At 37.6% G+C, this 24,541-nt stretch overlaps 1 protein-coding gene across 10 annotated transcripts in view; it reads right to left on the reverse strand.

The window, feature by feature from the left end:
* SIPA1L1 (signal induced proliferation associated 1 like 1) overlaps positions 1-24,541 on the reverse strand; it is a 314,212-nt gene that overhangs the window by 24,710 nt on the left and 264,961 nt on the right. For 3 of the 10 annotated variants that reach the window (XM_072629230.1, XM_072629228.1, XM_072629227.1), the window contains 5 exons: positions 18,617-18,741; positions 15,506-15,624; positions 13,412-13,854; positions 2,218-2,457; positions 1,285-1,450 (listed from right to left, as the gene is read on the reverse strand). In XM_072629230.1, the coding sequence (XP_072485331.1) occupies positions 1,285-1,450; positions 2,218-2,457; positions 13,412-13,854; positions 15,506-15,624; positions 18,617-18,741 (1,093 nt within the window). Of the gene's footprint in view, positions 1-1,284; positions 1,451-2,217; positions 2,458-13,411; positions 13,888-15,505; positions 15,625-18,616; positions 18,742-24,541 lie in introns of all 10 variants that reach the window. The other 7 variants (XM_072629229.1, XM_072629226.1, XM_072629225.1 and 4 more) reach the window with 3 other exon arrangements.

Consider the following 24,541-nt stretch of genomic DNA (forward strand, 5'->3'; position numbering starts at 1 on the left):
TGCTGGATCTTTACTCAGAACACACTCACTGAACATACTCACTTGGGGAGCTTATCAGGTCCCATGGACACAACTATCACCTGACAGTTCCCAGGATCTGTATGTGCACTCCAATTCTCTTCTGAGCTCAAGTACCACATCATCACCAGTTATCTTTTAGATATCTATAACTAGGTATCTTGTAGATACCTCAAATTCAGCATGATAAAAACAGTACTAATTATCTTTTCCCCACATCCTTCCCTATTCTCAATTTTCCCATAACTACTACCCTGCCAGCTACCTACCTTGCAACCTTGGTGTTATCTTTGACTCATCACTTTCACTCACCCCATACATAAGACCTGTTGCCGAATCTTCTCATCTCTACCTTTATAAAATCCTCTTGTATGTGTCCTGACACCCATCCCACCCCCTACCACCGACCCCACAGAGCCACAACTCTGGCTCAGGCCTTCATTACCTAATACTTGGATCCCTTTGGTAACGGTCTAATTGGTTCCCGCTCCCCATTTCTTAAAGGCCAAGTGTGGCCGTGTAATCCTATCTTCAATAAGGCGTGCTCCATAAGCTTCAGTGTTTCCCTGTTACCTCCCAGACCAAATACAATCTTCTGTCTGGCCCATCACAGCTGGGTCCCTTCCTAGGTTTTCATGGCTCCTATGCTTTGCTCTCTTTCATGCACTCTATAATCCAGTGACCCAGGGCTGTCTGCTGTTCCTCACACACAATCTCCCGACTCCATGCCTGAAACGCTCTCCTCTCCTCACCTCTACTTTTTAGCTACCACAGCTTCCTTCAAGATTCAGCTCAAATCAAACCCTTTATAAGAGGCCTTTCCTGCCCTGCACCTTCCCAGGCTCCATCTCTTGCCAGGATCTTCCCTCTGAGATTCCCTTCCATGTATGCCATGTATGTATGTAGTTATTTATACAGTCTGCTCCACTGAGCAGAATGGTACCCCCACCCTCCCTTTTCATATCTTCAGCACACACAACAGTGCCTGGAACATAGTAAGTCCTTACCAAATGGTTTTTTATTGTTTCCTTCATAAATGGGTTTAAGCACCACCTTGTACATGAAGACGTTCCTGTTCTTCCTTCTTGCTTGAGCCCTTTTCCCAATGCCACCCCCCCAACCCCGGCAATTACCCTGTATTCTGTACATAATTTTATGTGCCCATTTGGATATAAGCTCTTTAAGTTAGAGACTGTCTTGAAGTTCTTCATAAAAACTTGTTGATTGACAAATTATATATTTCTTGAGAAAACTCCTTTCACGTACCTTAAAATTTTTCTGTGATTCGGGAGTTGGGCTTTCAAAGTCAATGAGTTTTTTTAGATCCTCCTCAATTGTTGACTTAGATGTTTGCTTTGGGGATGCCCGGAGATCCCTGGCAGAGGCACGCAACCTGGTATGGGCTATTTCATTGCCATCACTCTGGTGGCGTCTTAAAAGAAATGGAGACAGCAGAAACTAAAATCAATAACACTGAGAGTAGCATCCTAAACTAGGGGAGAAGACTGTGGAGGAGGGAGGTAGGTGAATTTTATGTAATTAAAGCAGATTTTATTTAAATAAGCACCTGTTAAAGGAATAAAATTATGTTTAAATAATTAAGCCTTTAAATACTAAAGGGATAATCACTTTAATAAATCAATATAAGAGTGGAAGTTGAATAAAAAAATGACACTAGACCCATTGGAAAAAAAATTCTGGTTATCCACCCCTCGATTATTTTCTGCATTAAAACAAATGACTCAACTTACCTTTCAATTTCTATTGTGTAAAAAGTACAAAAATATATACGTGTGTGTGTGCACATGTGCGCTCAGGGATTCCCTTTGAGGTATTCCCTTTGGTGTCTAGCTGCATGTACAGTTGCTACCTTCAGCTGAGAATAGTGCACTTAACATTTGCAAAAACAGAGTGGCCCAAGTGTTCAATAGGTATACCAGATGGCCAGTTCTTCTAAAGTAAGCGCTTTTAATCTCTGGAAAGTTAAGACTCAAATCCTAATGTCTATGCTCATTCAAGGATGAGAATCTGTGAAATGATGACATGATCAGTATGTACACAAATAATAAGTACATACATTCACCTTTGTTGCTGCCCCCCTCCCCCTTTTGTTGTTTTCTCTAAAGCCGCAGCTCTTGTCTTTCTCGTCTTCACGTTTAAAACGAACAACCAAGCAATAGAAGCAAAAAATGCTCTTACTTTCTTGTATCCATAAACCCCACAGAGTTTATTGTCCCTTCAGGTTTTTTCCATCCAATCAGGTACTTGCTAGTAGCACCCTGCCGAGGGTAGAAAGTCCTAGGACCAGAAGAGGAGGAAGAGGAGGAGGAGAAAGAAGGTGCAAGTTGCGGGGAAGTGGCAGAATGAAGCTCTTCTTTGGGTGAACTTCTGGCACTGGTGAAAACAACAGGACTGGCAGAGTGTCGTGAGCTCATGGTACTGGGAGAGAAGCGTAACAAAGACAAAATTTGACTTCAGTTTGCATGTATGCATCTTGTATAATTATTTACTAAAGCCACATTCTGTCACTGGGAACACAATGTTAAAATTACTGCTACTGGAACAAGTCTGCCATAGCTGAGGGTTGTAATCCTAAAAAAATGAACAATTTATACACTTCTAAAGGAGGTCAGTTACTGGTCTTCTTGTTCATTATTGCCTGTAATTTAAATGCCCATTGAAATAAGTGGTACCCTGGGTCCCCTTCTGTATTTTAGACTAAAACAAAAAAAATATGAGAATGTCAAAGAAACTTTTTTTTAAAAAGCCAGTTATTGAAGTTTATTATAGTCTAACCTGGAAGGATAGGTGATAGTTTGGAGTTTTCATGGATGAGTATCCATGTCTATAATGATCATGGATGAAGTAAAACAAGGAAAAGGAATAGGAGGGTGGGGATACTCTATGTCTTCTTTATGGTGACACTTAAAGTGAATTCAACTTTTGGTCTAGGTTCAGGCCTTTATATTCTCAAATGAAGGCTACTTATCATGGGATACTTTTGTTTCTAGGCTAAAACAGTATAGTGATCAGTTCCAAGGTGTGAGTTGTTTCCTACATGTAACATTTTTCCTTCACTTCATTCTTAGCTCTCATTGTCTGAACGCATCGCAGGAAAACCAACTCAAAGTGCTCTAGGTATTCTGATGGTAAACAATGTGGTGGCCGAGGAGTCTTAGGACTCAAGTTCAAATCTATCTCTGCTACTTACTACCTGTTTGAACTTGGGTGAAACATTCTCTGTGCCTCGATTTTCTTACTTTTCAAACCAGATTTATAGTTCTAAATCTTTGAACTTATGAACCACCCAAAGAGAATGGTGAAACATGCCAAAATTCCTTCTCATTATGTGTACCTACTAGGTTTCTGGCATATGGTATCTGAAAAAACAAGACTCAAACAGTATTTAAAAACTGGCCAATGAGACTTCCAATTCACTAATCCCGCCTTCTACAGGAAGTCTAACTACCTCTCATAATGCCTTTCCTTCCTTAATTATTTCCTATAATGTAGTGCCCAACTCAAATAGAAACACTAAGGACCATACACTAATAGGTTCATACCCAAGGACCTGTCAGCTGTGTATTACTGACTTACAAAACCATAGATTACCTTTATCTATGTTCCACTGTATTTTTATTACAATTTATTAATTTGCTAAATATTTCTCATTTACATTTTCATGTTATTCAGGGCTCTCCAGAGGATGCTTTTGCATCGAAAGACCACAGAGTTTTTGACACCTCTGTTGTAGTTTGTATTCATTTGTTTGTGGTCCCCCCATTAAATTATGAGCTCCTTGAGGGCAAGAGCTGTCTTCTGCCTTTCTTCATATCCTCAGCACAATGCCTAGCATATAACAGACCCTTAATAAGTGCTTAGTGACTAAGAGGAAATTTCTTTCACATAGAATTCTGAAAGATTGCAGAGAACCTCCTAATTATCAAGACCTTGTCTATACAACATCCCTCTGGATATTTCCCCCTCACAATACAGAATCCTATTGAAATTACTAGCTTGAGGAAAAACCAAAGATAGCTTAAATGAATTCTAACTTTTAAGAGGTTCAGGGGGTCAAAACCTATGTTTAGATTGCCCATGTTCTTTGCTATTCTCCTCTCCCACTGCTTGTTCATCATCATTTCCACTAATACAGTCAGTGAATTAAGGTAGAGGAGGAGAAACTCAAATCAACTAATGGCCCCAGGAAAAGATTCAGAAGAGGTTAAAGAGAAGAAATAGAACTAGTAAAGATGAATTTTTTTTTTGGAAGGAGTGTTAGCTGTGCTAATTCAAACTTTACCTAGATTAATTTTGACAACAAAGAGCCTTTATAATAATAATCAAAACCCATGTGCTATCTGCAGACTATGAAGATGGCAAAGCTTGCTTCATTCTTGTAATTGCTGAGAAGTAATTGGGCTAAAACTTGGCAAAAGATAAAGCACTTGGATGATGATCAGGATAAACAAAAAGAAAAGTGAATTTCCATCACTGTCATTTAGTCTGCTTCAAAAGTGACAGGCCAAACCTAGTTTCTCCCTTCTAATGTGATCCTCTTTTAAAAACATGTTTCCCTCTTACCAAGCACATAGAAAACATTCAGCTGAGGGCTACATAACCAAAAAAGAAATAAGCTAACTTTTGTACAAGATGATATCCATGCCTCACTGATTGGCTTTTAAAATGAGAACAGAGAAATCAAATTTTGTTCAATAAATAATTGAAACACCTAGAAAAATCAGGTCTATATGAAAGCTAGTTAAAGTTAAAAAAGAAAAAGTAGGGGAGATGAAATTCCAAAGAGGGAAGAAGCAGAGAAAGATAGAAACAGAAAACAACATGCAGAGGAGATAAACTGAAAGGGAGAGGCAGAGGAGTGAAAAGAGATGCCAAGAGGGACAGAGAAGACACACAGAACTTATATGGAGGAAAATGGATGCACTGTCAATCACAGCTTACTAAGAGAGAAAAACACAGACATACAGAGTAAAACAGAAACACACAATAACGCAGAGACATACGTACACACAGATGTTAATGGAGCAAATAATTTTGTGTCCTTTGGTGTTATTTTAAAGTTATTTTATACCTCTGTAACAATAATAGCAGCTTGCATTTTACACAAGGTGTTATAACCCATAAAGCATTTTATATAGAAGTACAGATACTTGCTCTGAGATCCAGAAAAAAATTAAATTGAGGTCCCTTACTCCTGTGTTAGGAGTGTTACAGAAATGAGTTTACAACCTTGATTCATGGGATTAGTTTGAAGTAACAGGGTATAATGGACAAAGTTAGCAAGTCTTCGGTTCAAGTACTGCTTCAGATCCACACTAGAATGCGCGTCATGGCCATGTCCCAGGCAAGGAAGATGTGGCATTCAGGTCTCATTTCTAATGCGTACTAGATTGTGTGACTCTGGGCAAGTCATTCAACCTCTCAGTGTTAAGTGCCCTAGGTAACTTACAAAGATTATAAATTCCTGACCTGCATTAGTAGAAGTTTTCATACTAGGGGTTCCTTAAACTGAGGAAATCATACATTCAGACTCAAATCAGTAATTCTAATAAGGGGAAGGAAAGGGACATGCCACTGTGCTAAGGACTTTTTAGAAATATCTTCTCATTTGATCTTCACAACAACCCTGTGAAGCAGGTGCTGTTACTATTCCCATTTTCAAATGGGGAAACTGAGGCAAACAGAAGTTAAGTGACTTGCCCAGGGTCACACAGCCATTAAGCGTCTGAGGCCAGATTTGAAGCCAAGTCTTCCTGACTCCAGGCCCATGCTCTATCTCCTGAGCCATCTGCTGTTTATAATTAATGAATCATTCATTAGTTATTACAAATATATCTGATGAGGCCCGAGAGTAATGGTTGCAATAAGGGAGAATAATGAAAATGGTTCTTCCATCATTTAGGTTAATTCATAAACTGGGGTGAGGATAAAGTCTCACGCAAGTTCACAGTAGAAAATAAAGGAACAAATCTATACTGTTTAAACTGGTCTTTTCATGCTATTTATTATCAAAAAATGATTATACAAGGGAAACGTTTATCCTTGAATAGAGATTTTAATACATAAAACTGTTGGCTGAAACTGATTCAAAGTGTGAAATGCAAACCATATAATGGCAACACACACTCTTCACAAATAACTATGCAGTCAAAACTATGCCTTTCAAGTGAACAATAAATAGTGATGGGAACCGAATATGTAATTTCAAAGGTACGTGGAATTCCCAGGTAAGAAAACTCTTCTACCAATAGTGTACGACAGCTTTTTCAAGAATAGCCTAGGACACGGAGAGGTTGAGTGATTTACCCAAGGTCACACAAGCCAGGATGCATTAGAGATAAGACCTGAACCCAGGTCATCCTTGGCCTCTAGTCCACTGCAATATCAGCTAGGAATTGACATGAACAATAAGATTTACAAATAGGATTAGAAACAAAAACCAAATTCGATTTTCCAATATTTCTTTCCTCTTTATGTTGGGGCAGACTGACAGTGCAGTGGATAAAGCTCCCAGGATCTGAGTTCAAATCCCATCTCAGACATTTACTAGTTGTGTGTTGCTGGGCAAGTTACTTAATCTCTGTTTGCCTTAGTTTCCTCATCTGTAAAATGGGGATAATAATAGTACCTACCTCCAAGGATTGTTGTGAGGATCAAATGAGATAATAATTGCAAAGCGCTTAGAACACTACCTGACACACAGTAAGCTCTATATAAATGTTAGTTATCATTAGTTAGTGCAGGAAAACTGTTGGGGGTGTAAGCTCAGTTCCATGTGGACAGTCTCGGGCAGGTAAAAGGTGAGGACTTCTAAACCTTAGAGTTTTCATGAGGCCCCCCAGGGAACAGCGGGGAATTGAGGTGTGAGACCGGGCTATCTCGTGCATTTCCACCTCTTCCCCATGGGAAACTTGCCGGGGAGAGCATCCCTGCCCTTGAGATAAATCCATGGTCTGAGCACACCTATTGTTGTCTAACAGACACGGTATTCAGGTGAAAACTATGCGGCGGGAGAGCTTAAGTAGGGTCAGGAAAGCCTGAAGGCGCTCTTAGCGCTGAGGGGCCCTTAGAGGACAGAAGGCCCCTCTTCCCTCTCTCCTCTCTTCCCTCTCCCCTCTTCCACTTCCATTCTCTTACAGTAAGATCTTTGCCTCCTTGGGAAGAGGATTTCTCTCTCCTGAGGAAGAATTCCCCCTGCACATGTAACCAAGACCCTGAATAAAGCCTAACCCTTGTTCGACTCTGGAAAGTCTCTTCTCTCATATGTTTATCCGGTTTGTCCAGCCGAAGACCTGCGATAGGTAAGGTAAGACTCGGGTAGCCCTTAGGCCTCTAGGCCTGACAGAAAACACCTGGGCTTCATCTCCTGATTAGGCATGGGACGGATAAGTTTAAGACAGACTGCATATTATTACAAATTTCTTAGGAGGGGGAGACTCACAACTAGCCACCTGTCCAACACGTGCAGCAAAATCTAGGAACAGGCTAAATGCTGGGATAACACAAGTTGCACAGACAAATAATCCTCCAGGTGATGGAGAATGTAAAAGACGCTAACTAGGTAATATTCCCAATATGTTCAGCACACATCGGCCTTTGAACATAGTTTTGTGGCTGACTGACGGCCACAATTTAAGAGAGACTTGAAGAGTGTTCCAAGGCCAGTCACTGAGATTAAAAGGTTAGAGAAGAAAAATCTATTACAGGGATCAAGGTCTCTAAGTTCCTTTCAGAGCACAGATCAAGCCCTTCTTATCTCTGTAACCTCAGGATCTAACAAAGTACATCAAACAGAGCAGGGATTTAATAAATAAATAAAATTGAATTTATATAAAAATTTTGAGTAACTGCAACAAACAAGAGAAAAAAACTCCTTGAGAGCAGTACAATCTTTACAAGTACTTGGTAGTAAGCTGAAGAAAAAACCAGCCTATGTGTTTTGAAGAGAAGTCTTAGTAAGCACACATAAAGCAGTCATTAAAGGGAGCACAAACTAAACATAAATCAACAATGAGCTATTATTTTAAAAAGATGGCACTGGAGTGTAAGAAGAACACTGTGAGTATGCCGACACAGTCAATAATCTTATTAGAATACCATATTTGAATTCGGTTTATATAAAGCATTTAAGAAATCTGGAGAACCCAAAGGTCATAAGCAAAAAAGTGGGGTTACAAGAAGAGAAAATCAGAACAGAGGGAGGCCAGCCTAAACTTGAGATAGTTAAAAGGTAACTGTTTTCTTCAAATGTATTAATGATTAGTAAAGATGGGGAGTTTTATGCCGTTTGTCTACTTCCAAGACTATGTAAAGGGAAATGGGCAAATTGTGGCAGAAGAGATTTAATTTAGATGTAAGAAAGAACTTCTTGAATTTCACACTGATTAAATATTGGAAGAAGCTATGTGTCAAGGGAAGTGATAGAACATTTCCTGCTGGAAGCCTTTTCAAAAAACAAAAAAAATAAAAATAAAATAATTTTTTTTGCATGTTCTGAGCTGGGCAATTTAGGTGCTTTTAGAAGAAGCAGGTGGCTAAACAAAATTATTTCACTTTCTTAAATGAAGATCAAACAAAAGGAAAATATTTCAACTGTTGCAGGAGTAATTCAGGTTAGAAATGGAAGAATATTTCCTGATAATGACTAATTATATGCTGAAATTAATTACCAAGGAAGGTGTGGAGTTTCATTCCTTGGAGATTTTTTTAAAAACCTCCTAAGATAAATCCTCATCTCTATATTATTTTTGGTCCTATCCAATGAACTAAGTGACCCCTGTTCTCATGTCCAGTTTTCTGACTTCATGATACTTGTAGAATGTGGTGCCTTCAGCAGTAAATCATTTAGCTAGATTAACTAGACTGGTAAGAAATCATTCATTGACTTTTTGTTGAATGATGGAAATAATTCAGTTTAATTGTGTGATTTGAAGAGGGATCATTTTTTTAAAATACCTACTTGCAATTTTAACCACCAAAATTCTGTTTTTTTTACTGTATTTGTACTTGGTTAGGCATCATTAATTAGAAAGTCCACTAAAACAATCACCCAACTCCACGTCCAAGGCTGAAGAGAAGGAAAGAAAGAAGAGAAGGTGGGAGTGAATTTATTAAACATCTACTATATGCCAGACAATAAACGAAGTGTTTTACAGAAGTTTACCTCATCTAATTCTCACAATCCTGAGGTAGGTGCTATTATTATCCTCCCTCTGCAGCTGAGGAAACTAGAGATTTGGGGGCTGGATCATCTATAGCTGTGATTATATATCAAGGTAAACCAAATGCTTGGATGTTTCCTTTGTATAAGAGAAGGAAAAGTTTTAGGGGTTTTTTTGAGGGAGGAGGTAAGGCAACTGGGATTAAGTGACTTGCCCAAGATCACATAACTAGAAAGTGTTAAGTATCTGAGTCCGCATTTGAACTTAGGTCCTCTTAACTCCAGGGCCAGTGCTCTAGTCACTGTACCACCCAGCTACTCTTGAGAAGCAAAAGTTTTAATAAATATTTAAAATAATATACCTGCTCAATTGCAAGCTTTAAAATAGATTTTATATTTCTACACACTTAAAAGTCAGAAATAAATTATAGATTCTTCTCCAATAAAAATAAGGTAGTTTCACTGAAATTTATAGAAAAAAAGTTGGTACAGATGAAGAGGACTTAACATTCTCAGCAAGGAAGAAATGCTGAGCATATTATTGGTTGGATGTATTCCTGAGAAAATCACTGTGAGCCACTGAATCTCTGGTAGACATCTTTCCTCCTTTTCTCAGCCAAAACTAGAAAAAGCTGTTTACCCTCAAGACTTCCATGTCCTCTGCCCACACTCCTCAAGCCTCTGCAACCTTGCTTCCAACCTCTTTGAAGTTGGAAAATGATCTGTGAGGTTACCAATGATCTCTTAATGACAAAATCTAGAAGGCATATAGTAGATATTTAATAAATTCCCTCCCGTCTTCTTTCCTTTCTATGAGGTTATAATGTTTGATCAGTACAATTCAGTGCCCAATAGTGGTGGGCAGGGGGAGTGGGAGGGCAGGAGCACTCTTCTCAGTTTGTATGGGTGGCTGTCCTTGGTATTGTTTGGTTGGACTACGGTTATTTAACACTGATAGTGAAAGCCTTCTGTCAACATGGAAAAGCATCATGCTGAAGGCAAGGTCAGAGCTCAAAAAAGGAGTAGTTCCTCAAGAAATGACAAATTGTAACAGGAAGGAGCCACACCCTAAGAGGTCAATCTCTTATCCTGACCATTAACCAGTATTTTGAAGAACTTATATATTAAAATTCAAAAATGAGATAGTCAATGAAACTGAATAATACCAATGGGTATTAGATTCCTACATCTCACTGAAAATGGCTTTTTTAAAGAAGTCCCAACAAAACCAAACACCCACAATAACATGACTTTATCTAGCTAAAAAAGTTTAAGAATTAATAGGCTGACTTCAAAAAAAATAATTCTGGGAAGTTATTAGTGCTTATGGTTTCTCTTAATGACACTCAGAAATAACAAATACTATGTAATTACCAACCTACTTTAATGCAGTCCTCATAGGATGCCACAAAAAACCTGCAGTATCATCAATAGGGATAGTGGAAAGGAACAGATCCTAGCCAGAAATACTGCAGCAGAATTTAATCACTATAATTTACTTTTTGTCACCGATTCTCAGGTACAAGCTCTTTCACGCATTGTCAAGTGATCTCCACATTAATTATTGTTCCTGTCTTCTGAGGACACAAACACTCTAATTTGCAGTGATTTTAGCTCTTCCTGCAATGTTCATTTGGTTACCAAGTTCTTTTCTTCTAGCAGAGAATAGTTGTTAAATCTCTCATTTTACAGATCTTTTTCCTTACACCAACCCATCCAAATCACAAAAGCATTCAAGTTATCAAAGTCCTGAAACTAATGTTTTTTAATATATCAGTTAGGATGTTAGGGGTGAAGGAGCAGGTCTTGCCATTGTCTCCACAAAATTTGGGCCCTAAAGCCTCACATAACTGTTATTTTTCCAAACATTTAAATTACTTCAAATTCAACAACTTATACCTATACAGCTAATATAAATCAGAATGTTAGATAATATATGGTGAATTCAGCACCATGCAGGCATCCAATCAAAATAAAAGTCAAGACATTTATCTTTTCAGTGGGATTTATCCTGGAGTCGGTTTATAGAAGTAATTCAATCAACACTGAATGGCCTAATCCTGACGTGTTTTGGGTACAAAGAAGTAGCTGATTTCATTCAAACCTTGACCTAGGAACCGGACCTGTGATCTCAGTAGTATAAGATGTTCCCAGTATAGAATTTCTTCTACCAATGCAGATGGGCACCTGCTATGTCATTTATGGTCTTAGAAAACTGCCTAGGGTAATGAGAAGTTAAATGATTGTCCAGGATCATACATACAGCCTACAGGTATCAAGGCCAGATCATTATCCACTATGCTATTCTGCCTCTCAACTTATCACATATTATGGTATTTAAATTAGGAAAAATCCCTGAAAATTTGGGAAAGAGACCTGTCTCCAAAATGTAACATAATTCTTGAAAAAAAAAGTGCAGACCTTTAAGACAAAGAATTGAAAGGAAAACCAAAGAAATAGAGGATAAAGACAACCTTTTGAACTACAGAGAAAATAACCTCATTTTTAAATATATTCTATGACTGTATACAACTTATGAAGACTGGGAAAGCCAAACTGATGCTTAAGTTGTGAAGCTATCCGTTAATTGTTTTTCTCCTTCTGAAGGAACAGGATGCCTTGATGATGCCCCCATTAATCATGCTCTCTAACAGGTACCTTGAAAAGACTGAGAGATTTGGAAGATCTGGTTTACACTCCACCTCTGAAGACACTGCCTAGATCTCAGATTTCCTCATGTGGAAAACAAGTGTGTCAGACTAGACAGCCTCTGAAGTCCCTTCCAGCCATAGATTTAAGAACCTATCCCTACACTTCCTAAATCCATGATTTTACTGAGCAGATGGAGAAAGTGATTACTTCTATACTGGCCCAAAGGAAAAGTAAATGATTAAACTTACCTAGTGAGTCTAGTGAACTAGTGTAGGATGAGAACAGATGGCTTTGTACTTAATACCAGATAGAACATGACTAAGCCTCACTTAGTAAGCTCTTTCCTTTTGTGAGGATAGATGAAGACATGAGAGGTGAGAAAAGAACTTGATTACAGAATGAAAGTACAGGGTGGTCATTCTGCTTCTCTGAAGGAGGAGGGAACCATGGCTGTGTATAATAATGCATGCCAATTTTCTGGTGTTAGTTTTGGAGAATTCTATTCCATTCCTCCTCTTTATTATATAAGTGAAGGCTCTCTGGGAGGGATGAAAGGAAGAAAAATTATCTATCAAATGGGAAATGGAAGTGATGTGAAAACAAAAAGTATCATTTCTCTTAAAAAAGAAAGTGAAGAGTGAAAAAGAGAAACCAGTACTAAGATGAACAGTTCTACAAAGAGAATGACAGAATGGATAACTCATAATAATGGGTAAGGTCTTAATCTTTAGTTTCTGGCTGAAAGTCAAGGGAAGAAAAAAAAAGTGGCTTTCTTCAATTTTATTAGGGAATATAGACTTTTTTAGTCTGAAAAGCATATGCGTGGACATTTCTACTGTTTGCGTCTTTTTTCCTGTCTAGAGCTATGACTTCATTAGTGTGCAGAACCCACAGGGATGAAACTCTCTTCTGGGATTTCTAATCTTAGATTCTGGAATTCATAATCTCCATACCTGGAGACAGAGAGGGTAAGTGACTTGTCTAGAGCTACACGGAGAGCTTACTCTCTCTCTCTCTAAATTACTTAATCTGTTCTGTTGGATCCTTCCTCCATTCTTGTGAGATTAAGCTGAAAAAACTATTTTGTATAACATCACCCCTTCCCTTTAAAATTTGGTGGGTTTTTTTTTCCCTGAAAAGGTTTGCAAATATGAGATTGTTCTATTTTGCATTGTCTATTATCAAATGATATGCAAAATTACTGCCTTTTCTCTGAGATTCTTTAAAAGTACCCAGTAGCTTGAAATAATGAGCACCTTAGGAAAGAAAAATAAAACATAATTCAAATACAATTTTAAAAAGGATAGATGTGTAAGAATTCTCTAGTTTTAAAATGTATTATGATTACAGGACTACCCATCAAGTATTTTATGATCTGATCGACAAAGCATTAAGTGCTCAATAATATTCTTCACTAATTGAATACTTCTTTTAAAATTCTGCAGAACTGAATGAAGTAGGTGGTTTCCTTCAACTTTTTTGAACACTTGGTAGACTATGGAAGAAGGAGATGCTAGATGGAGGACTGGAAATGAAATGGTATTTGGAGAGGATTGTTACCTTGTGTGAGAAGCAGCATCATTAATACTAAAAGTACTGTTCTCCCTTGTTAAAGGATTTGAGGTGGGTTGGCTCTTGCTATGGATATCCAGGCTCAGTGAAGACTCTGTTTTCCGGTCTATTCCATGACTTTCTTTTTCTAAGGTCCTATCTGCCATGGAGACAACTTCACTGGAGCTGTGCCACAGTGGTGCCACCTTTTCCTTTCCAGGTCCTGAGCGAGGGGATGATGTGGCAGCCCCCAGAGATGCTGTGCTGCCATGGCTGGGGCCGTATGAAGTGGTATCTATGCCACTATCCGCAGAGGTGCCTTGAAGATAGTTGTAGCTATTGAGCTCCGACTCTGTGCGATCACCTTCATACCACTTCTCATCACTGTGAGCACTCGATGCATTGCTGGAGAGAGTATTGCTGCTGGAGTGGCTTGAGTAATGACTATCAGACTGAAAAGATAAAGTCAGGCCTTTACTCCATGTCTACAAGGAAAACATAGGTAAAGAAACATGGCACTACTGGAAGTCTTTATAAATTCTCAATGAAGCAGGGCGATTTTGATGCATCAAGGACACTGGAAAATCAAAACTGGAGAGATGGTACCTCAAAATATCCCCACAATTCAAGCCTATGGAGAGTGTGTGTGTGTGTGTGTGTGTGTGTCTTTTTAAGAACATTTTCCCTTACTTGTTAGGAATTCACATGAAAAGAAAGCATGTCTTTAAAAAGTCTTAAGCACCTCATTTAATCTTAAAAATAGAAAGGGGATGCCATTTCTAAAGGACTTGTCATTTGGAAGAATTCATTATTCCAGAAGGCCTGATTACTCATAGTAACCTGAATAACAGAACAGATGTAAGACTGACTCCCAAATAAATTTCACTTTCCATCATCCCTCAACTCCCCCATATTTAGGAAGCACTTTCCTGGGAGTGACACCTTCCCATTTGATGATTTTTACTCATAGGAGCATGTCCTAGGCAATGGCTATGTTGTTTAAAAGGGGCATTTTCTAGAATCCATAGAAAATCATTTAATTCATTATCTAGAGAAAAGGAGAAAGAAGAAATGAGATTCAAAACACACAAGCAATTAAAACAGTGTTTCAATTAAGATAGGTTTCTGCTTTTTGGTGGAGATGAAAAGTAGGCTGAGGAGAGAAGGAAACATGCATACATTATATTTGTTTAAAGAAGGACACAATACATTATTCACTTGGCTGATGTCACAGGGAAGGCATTTCCTTAAGGAAAAGATCTATCTTCCAGAGAGAATTGGTGCTGATTTAAACCACCACAAATATCACTAATATGCATTTTTACTCCAGGGTGATGTGCCTTTATGAAAAGAAACTGAAATCCATTCAGACTAAAGTGTAAATAACTGGTAACTGCTTCTCTTTTCAGCAGCACTGGCAGTGGTAAAGCTGGGATTTGAACACAAGTCTTTTCATTTCAAATCCAGAGCTCTTTCCACTGTACAAAGTTCATACAATGGCCTTAAGAGATTAACTACTTAGATAAAAGTCACATTCAAATAATGGAGAAGTGCCTATCCTTTTTTTAAAGAACTTCCCAAAATACTTTGAACATCCTGGGTATTTCACAAATGTTAATGACTAACAATGTATCTAAGTTCCCACTAAAATATGAAAATGTATCTTGTTCTAAGACTTATAGGAGTAGGAATAACTGAAATAAATTTTTTTAATAGTAGACCTCTTTGCAAATCTCATAAGCTAAAACTTCGGAAATTAACAACTTTAAATATATGAATTCATAATGAATACTCAACTGTAATCAACATTCCCACAGATCCTTTGTTTATTCTAAATGTTTTCCTAAATCACCTATTCAACTGGCTGGAATATATTTCCATGAATACATTTACTGTTAGACTTCACTAAGGCTTCAGAATACTGAAAAGGTAACAAGAGGCCTGCTTTGATGTTTCTTTTACATTCCAACAAAGAAATACTATCTTGAGCTGATTCTGCAATAACATTTCTGAAAGGTATTGAGTCTCTGAGTTATATAAAGCTATCCCTGGTTAGGAGGTAAAACATTTCAAGGACTTTTATTGTTTCTTAAGTTAACTTACATGCCCTTGTTTGTTTGGTGATAAATGAACAACTGGATCCTGCCGCATTAATCTCCCACTAGGACTCTCTCGGAAAGATGGCAACACCTTTGATACAGCTGGGAGATGGCATGTTGGCTCTGGAATATAACACATGATATTAGGTGCAAGCACAAGATAAAGGCAAGAACATGGGTAACAAATGAAGACGGCTTGGCATTGCATCTCTCAGTTCACTGATCAGCAAACTTGGAACTTCAGCAATAAAGCTTACTGAGAGTTGACATGATAGACAGCATGTCAGAAACTGAGTGGTTGATGGATAAAGCTTGCAGCTGGTGACAGTGTGTCACATCAGACACAGTAGCATAGCCAAGTACCACCAAACCAAAAAAGAAAAAAAGAAAGAAAAAAAAGAAAAAGGCCATGAGCAACAGGGCAAAGTTTGTAATCCACTTTTATTTTGGGGGGTATATTTAGAATATATGGGTTGGATTTATGAAAATAATTGTGACATTTGGCTAACCTAGCTTGAACTACATTACCTGGACAGGCATGGATGCAGTTACATATTACTTACCATGGTACTTTGGAAATATTTTACCTGTATATTCATGCTGCTCGAGGACAAAAGAATTGAAATCCTGAGGTCCTCTATAACTGTAAGCTAGGCACAACAGAAAAGACACATAGCAACTAGTTTACTTCAAACATCGGCTTCCTTTTGAACTCCAAGCTGGTATTAAAGTGGGGTTCCAAAGGTAAAAGAGCAATTGTTTATCAGTACTCTCTTTACTAAAATATTGCCCCAAAATGGTACAAATAATACAGAACTCTTCCTGAAGGATGAAGGCACCTTGCAATCTACTCTCTTCACTGCTCTTCTTAACCATTTCTGAAAGACAATTTGCCTAAAAATTGTTACCCCAAAAACCCTAGCCTATGGATGGGTCCAGCCAAGCATGGATGATCACCTTCTTTCTGCTATTAAGACTGGCAAGAGGAGTTTATAGCCTCTGATTTCTTTCTCAGAAGCACATATTCACATACAGAGAAAGATGGGGCAGATAGGAAAATCTCCCGGATACTGTGAATTAGTGAAGTGTGGGTTGTTAGAGAATGTTGTTCTTACAAAATTGGTCCCATACCTAAGTACGGATGAGGGAAAAATATACTTCATTATGTAGCTATTACTTCTAAACCCTCCAGATTATTATTTCTACTTTTCAAGTCCCTATGTTCCCTTTGAGGACAACAGGTGACTGCTTATATGCCATGAACAAAATAGCTCTTAGACATCTCAACAACTCTCTTTTAAGTTGCAAGCCCAAAGAAAATGCTGAGTTTTGGAATGAAGAGAGGAAGTCACTTGTATGTATCTCCTCAAATTGCAGTGAAAAATGCTCTTTCTTATAGATTTTGGGATAGATTTCTAAAAAATGTGTGAAAATGCAGTTTACTAAAAGGAATGAACAGATTACCAAAGCCATTCAATAGCATTAACTTTAAGGTCTGATGTGTCAAGTAAAGCTATGGCACTGAATTAAAAGGGACATGCGGAAAAAAGACCAAGTCTAAGTTTATGTGAAAGAATAAATATAAATCGATGAGGCATCTCATCATGATTCTTCTTAATTTCAAGATACATGCGCCATCTCTCCCTCCTTACTTCCACCCTCCCTTGATTTTGTATGTGTAAGAATTAGGCTTTTATGGCACAAAAGTGTCTGGTCTGGCAGCAACTTTGCTCAAAGACTGAACATACCCCCCAGAAGCTGCAAAAATAATGCTTAACAAGGGATCAGCTTCATTCGTATCATGCCATCACAACAGTATCAAAACATATGTGATTAAACTCAGTCTGTCCAAAGGAGAATTTCAGATCTGTACAATCTAAGGTTTGGTTTTTTTTTAAATTAAAAGGGGGGTAGAAATGGGGGTGGGGGAGAGAGTGGAGAATGACAGATGGCTTTAATAACAAGGCACAGCACACTAAGTTTTTGAAGTTACTGGAATAACGCATATCTTCAGAACCTGAGAATTACATTTCACTTCATAAACTCCTGTCTTTGTGAAATATTCTCCCCCACTCCTGCTCCCATCCCATCCTTCATTATGTGTTAACACAATTATGTGAATACAGTAAGATACAGAATAGTAACAGGAGCTGCCTTTGAGTAATAATAAAACTGAGTCTTCAGCTTACAAAAAATTAAGCTTCCTTTAGTACTGAAATTTCTTTATATCACATCCCAAATTGATGGTGACTCTGCCATTACTGTTGATGGAGACAGGAAAGGAAAATCTAGCAGCCCAGACCCATGCCAGTTCTGGTAAAAGAACTTCACAGAAATACTTGATGAGGTAAAAATAATAATAAAATCAATTAAATTCGTGGCAAAAATCTCACCAGTCCCAACTTGTGTCATTAAGTCATTGCGAAGTAACTATGATGTAGAGAAGGGAAAAAACAATATGAAAATTCCATATGAGAGTTTAATGAGGCAAAGTTGTTGTACCCAGCTGTTTAACGCTACTAACACATTTTCTTAGTCACAGCTTAATTGCAGAGTTATAAAAATGTACAATGGTAGAAAAAGTGTCTAATCAAGCTAGAAATTTATTTAATTATTTAAATCTTCTCTGGATTTTTTTTCTATTTTGTACTAGGATTTCTTAAAAATCAAAAAGAAAATCTATAGGTCTAATATACACATATGACACAAATGGCACCCTTTGGAAAGGTGCACAATGAAACGTTAAATTAAGCAAAAACTAAAACAAAATGGGGAAAAATGGCTTATATACATGTTGCTGACTGTGGTGACTATTGTCGGTACTAAAGAAGCTGATAACTTACTAGTCTGTCTGTATCCTAAGAGCAGAGGGTCTCAAGCAAAGATAGTCTTTAAATCCTTTGTGTTTCATTCATTGCTCTCCAGGAATTGTATCTGGGACAGTCTCCCAGACATCTGATTCTACCTCACTTTCCTTAATAAGTTAGACTTCTATTAAAAGGGAGACAGAGCTTTTATTTCATTTTTTAAAGTCATCTCCTGGATGCCAGTCACCTTTGGTGACTTTCACCTTGTGGTAAAAATAATTTCCTTTCTGTAGAAATGAATGACTTACCCATCTGGTCAGCAATGCTCTCCTCACTTCTCTGCCAGCTGGGCGTGGCCTTCCCACTGCCACTGATATCTGTCTGAGTGTTCTGACGATCAATGGAGGCTGGGGATCTGCGGCTCATCCCAAACCTAGGATAATTCCCCGGAACAAAAGCAAAGATTTCAATAGCATTCTACATAAAGAGAAGATGGTTATGATGCGACATCTTGATAAAAATGAAATTATAAGTGTAAAACATATCTGTAACTATGTATGTTAGACTACTGCTCTGTAGATATGTAAATACGACATGCTAGTACCATCACCAATAGACAATAACCATTTACTACCATGACCTCTAATTTTATGCTAAAAGATAAAAGTTAAACAACTGGTTAGGCCTGCTTTTCAAAGCCATCAGAATAAAATTATGGAAGGCTGAATATCTGAAATATAAGCAACTAAGTGGCACAGAGGAGAGAGTGTGGGATTTGAAGTCAGGAAGATGTGAGTGTGGTTCCTGCAGAGGGCACTTACTAGCTGCGTAACCCTGGGAAAAGTTGGCTCCTTTCAGCATGAGTATTCTCAGCTATGAATGAGGATAATGGCACCTGCCCAAATGAGTTGTGTGGATCAAATGAGGAAAATTACCTAAAGAGGTATGCAAACCTTAAAGTGTTTTATAAATGCTAGCTATCATCGTCATCATCATCATCATCATCATCATCATCATCATTCTATATCTTCTAGTGGATGCTTAGCTTAGGTCTGAGGTAATCTAATATTTACATGACTAATGGCCTTCTTTCAATGTATGTTGCAATTTTAATTTGTTTTAAATTGACTTAAGCGAGTCCTTAAAATGATAGGTATGCCACGGGGTAGGAAGACATTGAAAGCCAACTTATGTTTCAAGCTAGAACTTAAAAGAACTGTTTTCCTAATGGTTTCAAGGGCATGCCATGAATAAGTATAAGATTATGAGTTGTCTATTTGCAACTGGGCAGGTTTTCTACCTATAGCTCATTATATATTGGGACAAATGAATCTACAAGGTAGCAATAACTGGTAAATTAATGAATTAAAGTACTGCTGACTTTTCCCATGTGAAAGATAATGATATATTCAAATAAAGCTTTATTTTTCTATTAAAATAGCAACAGAGAAAACTTTCAGATAAGCTTTAATCCTTCCTATGAAATGGAAGAATATAAAATCCAAACATGTTTGTGGAAATGTACAGATTTACTTGTATTTGACTAATGACTTTAATGAAAGAAGTCCATCTCCTTTAAAAGAAACACATTAGAAATCTAAATAAGCACAAAAAAACCCTCTAATTAATGAATCCACTAATTGCTTTTTATGCAAGAAGAATCTTCAACAGCATCAAAGCTTTTGCTTGCTTAATATTTTCTTACAGAGGATAGTGCATTTCCAATATCGTGCCCACCATCACAGATTTAGGACCAGAAGGGACTTTTGGGATTTCTAATCCAAAAGTTCTTACTGTGGGATTTATGAATTTTTTAAAAAATAGATTTCGACAATCAATCATTTTCAATTTAATTGGTTTCATCTATAATCCTCTATCGTTAATTTTATGCACTAAAAATGCTACTTTTTTCATAGTCTTCTGACAACTTATTCCTCTCTTTATGATCCAGATAGCCTGGTCACTTTGATTTGCACAAGACACTCTATCTCCTGACTCTAGACATTTTCAGAGGATTCTCTCCCTGCTTATCTCTTATCTCCTAGCTTTCCTACCTTTTTTTTTTTTTTAATTTCTCAGTTAAAATTCCACCCCCATGAGAAGCCTTTCCTCATCTTCCGTAATACTAGTAGTGTCTTCCCTCCAAGCCTGGCTCCAATTTATCCTGTCCACATCTTGTGTGTTTGTAGTTGTTTGTATGTTCTCTCCCCCATTAGACCATGAGCTCTTTAAGAACAAGGGACCATTTTTTTTTGACTCTCTTTATATCTCAAGTGTTTAGTATGCTGCCTAGATGTGCTAAGTAGACACCTATTAAATACTTGTTGATTAGACATGATTCTAAGAAGGGAAACTAAGGCTTCTCCAGACTGTCAAAGTTGTCCATAAACAAAGAACTCCTCTTCTACTTTAACTCCAGACAAGTTGAGTGTCTTGCCTTAGGATAACATATATAGTAAGTGGCAAAGGAAGGACTTGAACTTTCCCATTACACTATACTAGGTACAACAGATAATGTGGTAACTTGCATTGATCCAAAAGTCTTCTGTAAGTTTAAGGAAAGTGTTCATGCTAACAAAGGATTGTTTTGCCATCACCTCCTCGAATAAAACACATCCAGCTCTGAAACTGTCAACTATACCAAGATTAGGCAGCATTCAAAATTTACATTTTGAATTAAGTCACAAATGAAGATTATTTAATTTTCCATTGGTTAATTGATTCAAATTTTTGTATGTGACTTGATTTGAAATGCAAATTTTGGCACCTAAAGAAGAAAGAGTTAAACATAGTATAATTTTACTTTTACTTTCTAACAGCATTTCATGAATTCTAGCAGCAAATGATTGTTCCTGAAAGTTGTAGATTTAAAGAATCTAAATCTAGGTATAGATTCTCTTGTCTCCTACGAGGGTTCTTAACCTCTTTTGTGTCATGAACCCCTTTAGAAGTCTGATGAAGTATATGGATGTATTTTCAGAATAAGGATTTTAAATTTGTAAGTCAAAGTCTTAGACTTTTGGGATACCTTGTATACAGAATTGCAAATAAACGCAATTAAATTGAAATATAGTTATAAAAAAAGTTAATGAACCTCCTGTTAAGAACCTTGCCCTGTACTGTTTTAAATAGCACTCTAAGCAAAAAGAGTAGCTTTCTCTAAATTTTATTTTAATAAACATGCTCAAATTTGATTTTACATTGCTATACCACTATTATTTGAAGAGCTAAAAGAATCATATCATTCTGAATATTTTCAATATCCCTGTTAAAAATATAGGACTGGAAGGTGAATCAGCAGAGTCAGAAAGTTACAAAAAAAAAAAATTAGTCTTCTGATTCTTAAAGTATATATTTACTGGATCATACCATAGGCTGATATTGATCCTAATTTGTATGTACTTTTGGTTGCTTTCAAAGTAGTGGTGAGGAATCCTATACAGATTCTGGTTCAATGTTCCTGCTGCCCTTTCTTCTCTGTATGCCTCTCTTTTAGATTCTTCTATACTCCACTCTCCTGATACAGGTCAAGATGCTTCTTTGCCTCTGCCAATAACACTAGCTGAAGACTAGAAAGCAATTTTAAGGATTATGAAATCGTAGGAAAGAAGTAAAATAAAACAAAAGAACTGGCAGTATTTGAAGACAAGTAGAGTTAGATTTGATCATAAGGAAATACTTTCTAAGAATTGTGTGTGTTAATCCTTTGTTGCCAAAGAAGACCATGCCTTCAGAGAAACAATGACATGACTTGAACTTGACTTTGTTTTGAGTGAGGGAGGGCTGTGCAGGTCACCAGTCTCACTTCTCCTCCACAGCCATCTGAATCCAGTGACCAGATATTCATCAGGATGACTGGAGATGACCCAGCATGAGGCAATTGGGGTTAAGTGACTTGCCCAAGATCACACAGCTAGTGAATGTCAAGTGTCTGAGGTGAGATCTGAACTCAGGTCGTCCTGACTCCTGCACTGGTGCTATATCCACTGCACCACCTAGCTGTCCTTACTTTCTAAGAATTAGGGCCATCTCAAAATGAAATGGGCTGCCTGTGAAGTTGGTGGGTCCTCCTGCTCATTAGCAGTTAGGTGACCAGTTATCAGGGGTATTGCAGTAGGGCTAGACGGTCTCTGAGATCCCTTCCTGTGCATATTCTGTGACTGATTTGACCTTGGGCAAGTCACTGAGCATCTCTTAGCTTGTCTCTTCCACCCTCTAAATCGCCCAAATTCTCTGGCTCAAAGAGGAATCAAGCTTACGGTCCTGGCCTTAATAGTGAGTTCCAAAGAGGGAACGAATGTCTACTAAGTCATAAAATGGAGAGATACTGCTTTGAAGGGTGAAAAAAAGACATTAGCAATATAGTTGGCTTGGAGATTAAATGCTGAATCAGCTAGCTAAGAAATTCCTTTAACAAGCTACTTCACACAGATTTCACGTGATTTCACCAGGATGAAACCTCCACTGATGTGTTGTTATTTACAGCCAGAGAGCTTCTTGGGACAAGGAGAGGTGAATGACTTCTGCATGGACACACAATCAGTGTGTCAAAAGCAGAACCTGAATCCAGGCCTGACTCCAAGTCCAGCCTTCAGGCATGTGCCATGCTGCCTTTCATTTGAACCTTATTACTTATAATATTCATTGAAATGGGGTCATTGTTCTGAAGATTTTGGAGCTCGAGGCCATGAAACACAGTTGATTAATTTCTGCTGAACTCTGTCACAGCTCACAGAAAGCACCCTGCTTTCATGTTAATCACCATCTTAACAATTAAGCTACAATTAGCTCTTTCATTAAAAAAAAAAAAAAAAGGCTAACCAAGTCATTTTAAATCAAACAATTAAAATAGAAGAGAACAGAGAGCACATGGTGTTAGTAAGGAGATAGCCAGTCTTGAAGCAACACTGATATCTTGGCTAAGTAATCTTGGGCAAGTTACTTAAGATCTTAGAGTTCGAGACAATTCTCAAGATGTAGAGAAGACCTGCACTGGAAGAGGGAGTTTCCTAGACCAGTAAAAAACAGAGCTCCAGTCCTTACCCCACAACTAAAATAGAAATGTTCACTAATGTATATTGTTTCATTAATACTTATTCTATAAAATCTCCTGAAAAGAGCTAAAATTTGTTTCTTATTCCTATATTGATAAAAAAGCATTTATTTCAGGTATTTTGAGAAAGGAAGAGGTACAATCTGTAATGGTTTGCATGACCTAACAAGGGCTTCATAAGCAACAGTTCTAAGTACATAGTGTTGGGAACTTTGGCTCTTGTGCTCAGTTTGCGACTTCTTGTGAAACGTCAACAAAATTACCAAAGAAGCACATTCACGTAAGTAAAAATGTGCTTAAGAAAGGAAGTTCTGGGGAATAGAAACTTTGGCTTCTAAAAATGTTTGAAATGGTTTAAGTTATCAGTAATGTCTCCAAAAGGGAAATCACAGCAAAAACTCTTATGAAATTATCATTGACTTCTCTCCTTGGGCAAAAGATACTTTAGTGTAAGTCATGTAATGCTACTGCTGCTAATTACTTTCCCAGCTTCAGAGATTCCAATTTATTTCTTTTTTCACATCCTTGGAAATTGCCACGTGCTTAAGTGTTTTACTTTATGAGTCTTACCAAAGGGCAAATTATGGTTTTCAGGTGGCTCAGTGATTTCAAGAAGGAAGAAAGATGTCAGGGAAAGGTTAAAGAAAACTTTCAACATTTGAAAAGAGCAAGTCAGCATCGGGATGTGAATAGCCTTTATCTACTCCCACGTTGCGAACAATGACAGCAATTCCCATTAAATCCACCAAAGAAGTTAATGCTATGAAGAAATGTGGCACATGAAATTAATCCATTTAATGAAGTGGATGGAGTTCAGCTCCTGGTAATTCGGCATTCCCAAAGTCTATGGTATAGACTCCTGAAGGGTGAACTTCTCAAGAAGAGGCTTTCTAACAGTGGAATATAAATGCTACTGGCTCTTAGCAGATGAAAGAATATTTAGTATTCCTATTTTAGTAGTTCAGAGAAGAATTAGATATCTTGTACACTTCACCAGAAGGTAGTCCATAAGGTGATGATTTTTTCCGAGCCACAATTTATATCTATTAATGTTCTGAAGGGCTGCATCCTATTAAGAAGGAAAAAGCGCCCACCCTGATGATGCTGGATTTGTACTTACATCCTCCTGACTCCAGACCCAAGATTAAGTACAAATCCAGCCTTAGACACTTACTAGCTA

The sequence above is a fragment of the Notamacropus eugenii genome, chromosome 1 (assembly GCF_028372415.1).
Source record: "Notamacropus eugenii isolate mMacEug1 chromosome 1, mMacEug1.pri_v2, whole genome shotgun sequence".
Lineage (NCBI taxonomy): Eukaryota > Metazoa > Chordata > Mammalia > Diprotodontia > Macropodidae > Notamacropus > Notamacropus eugenii.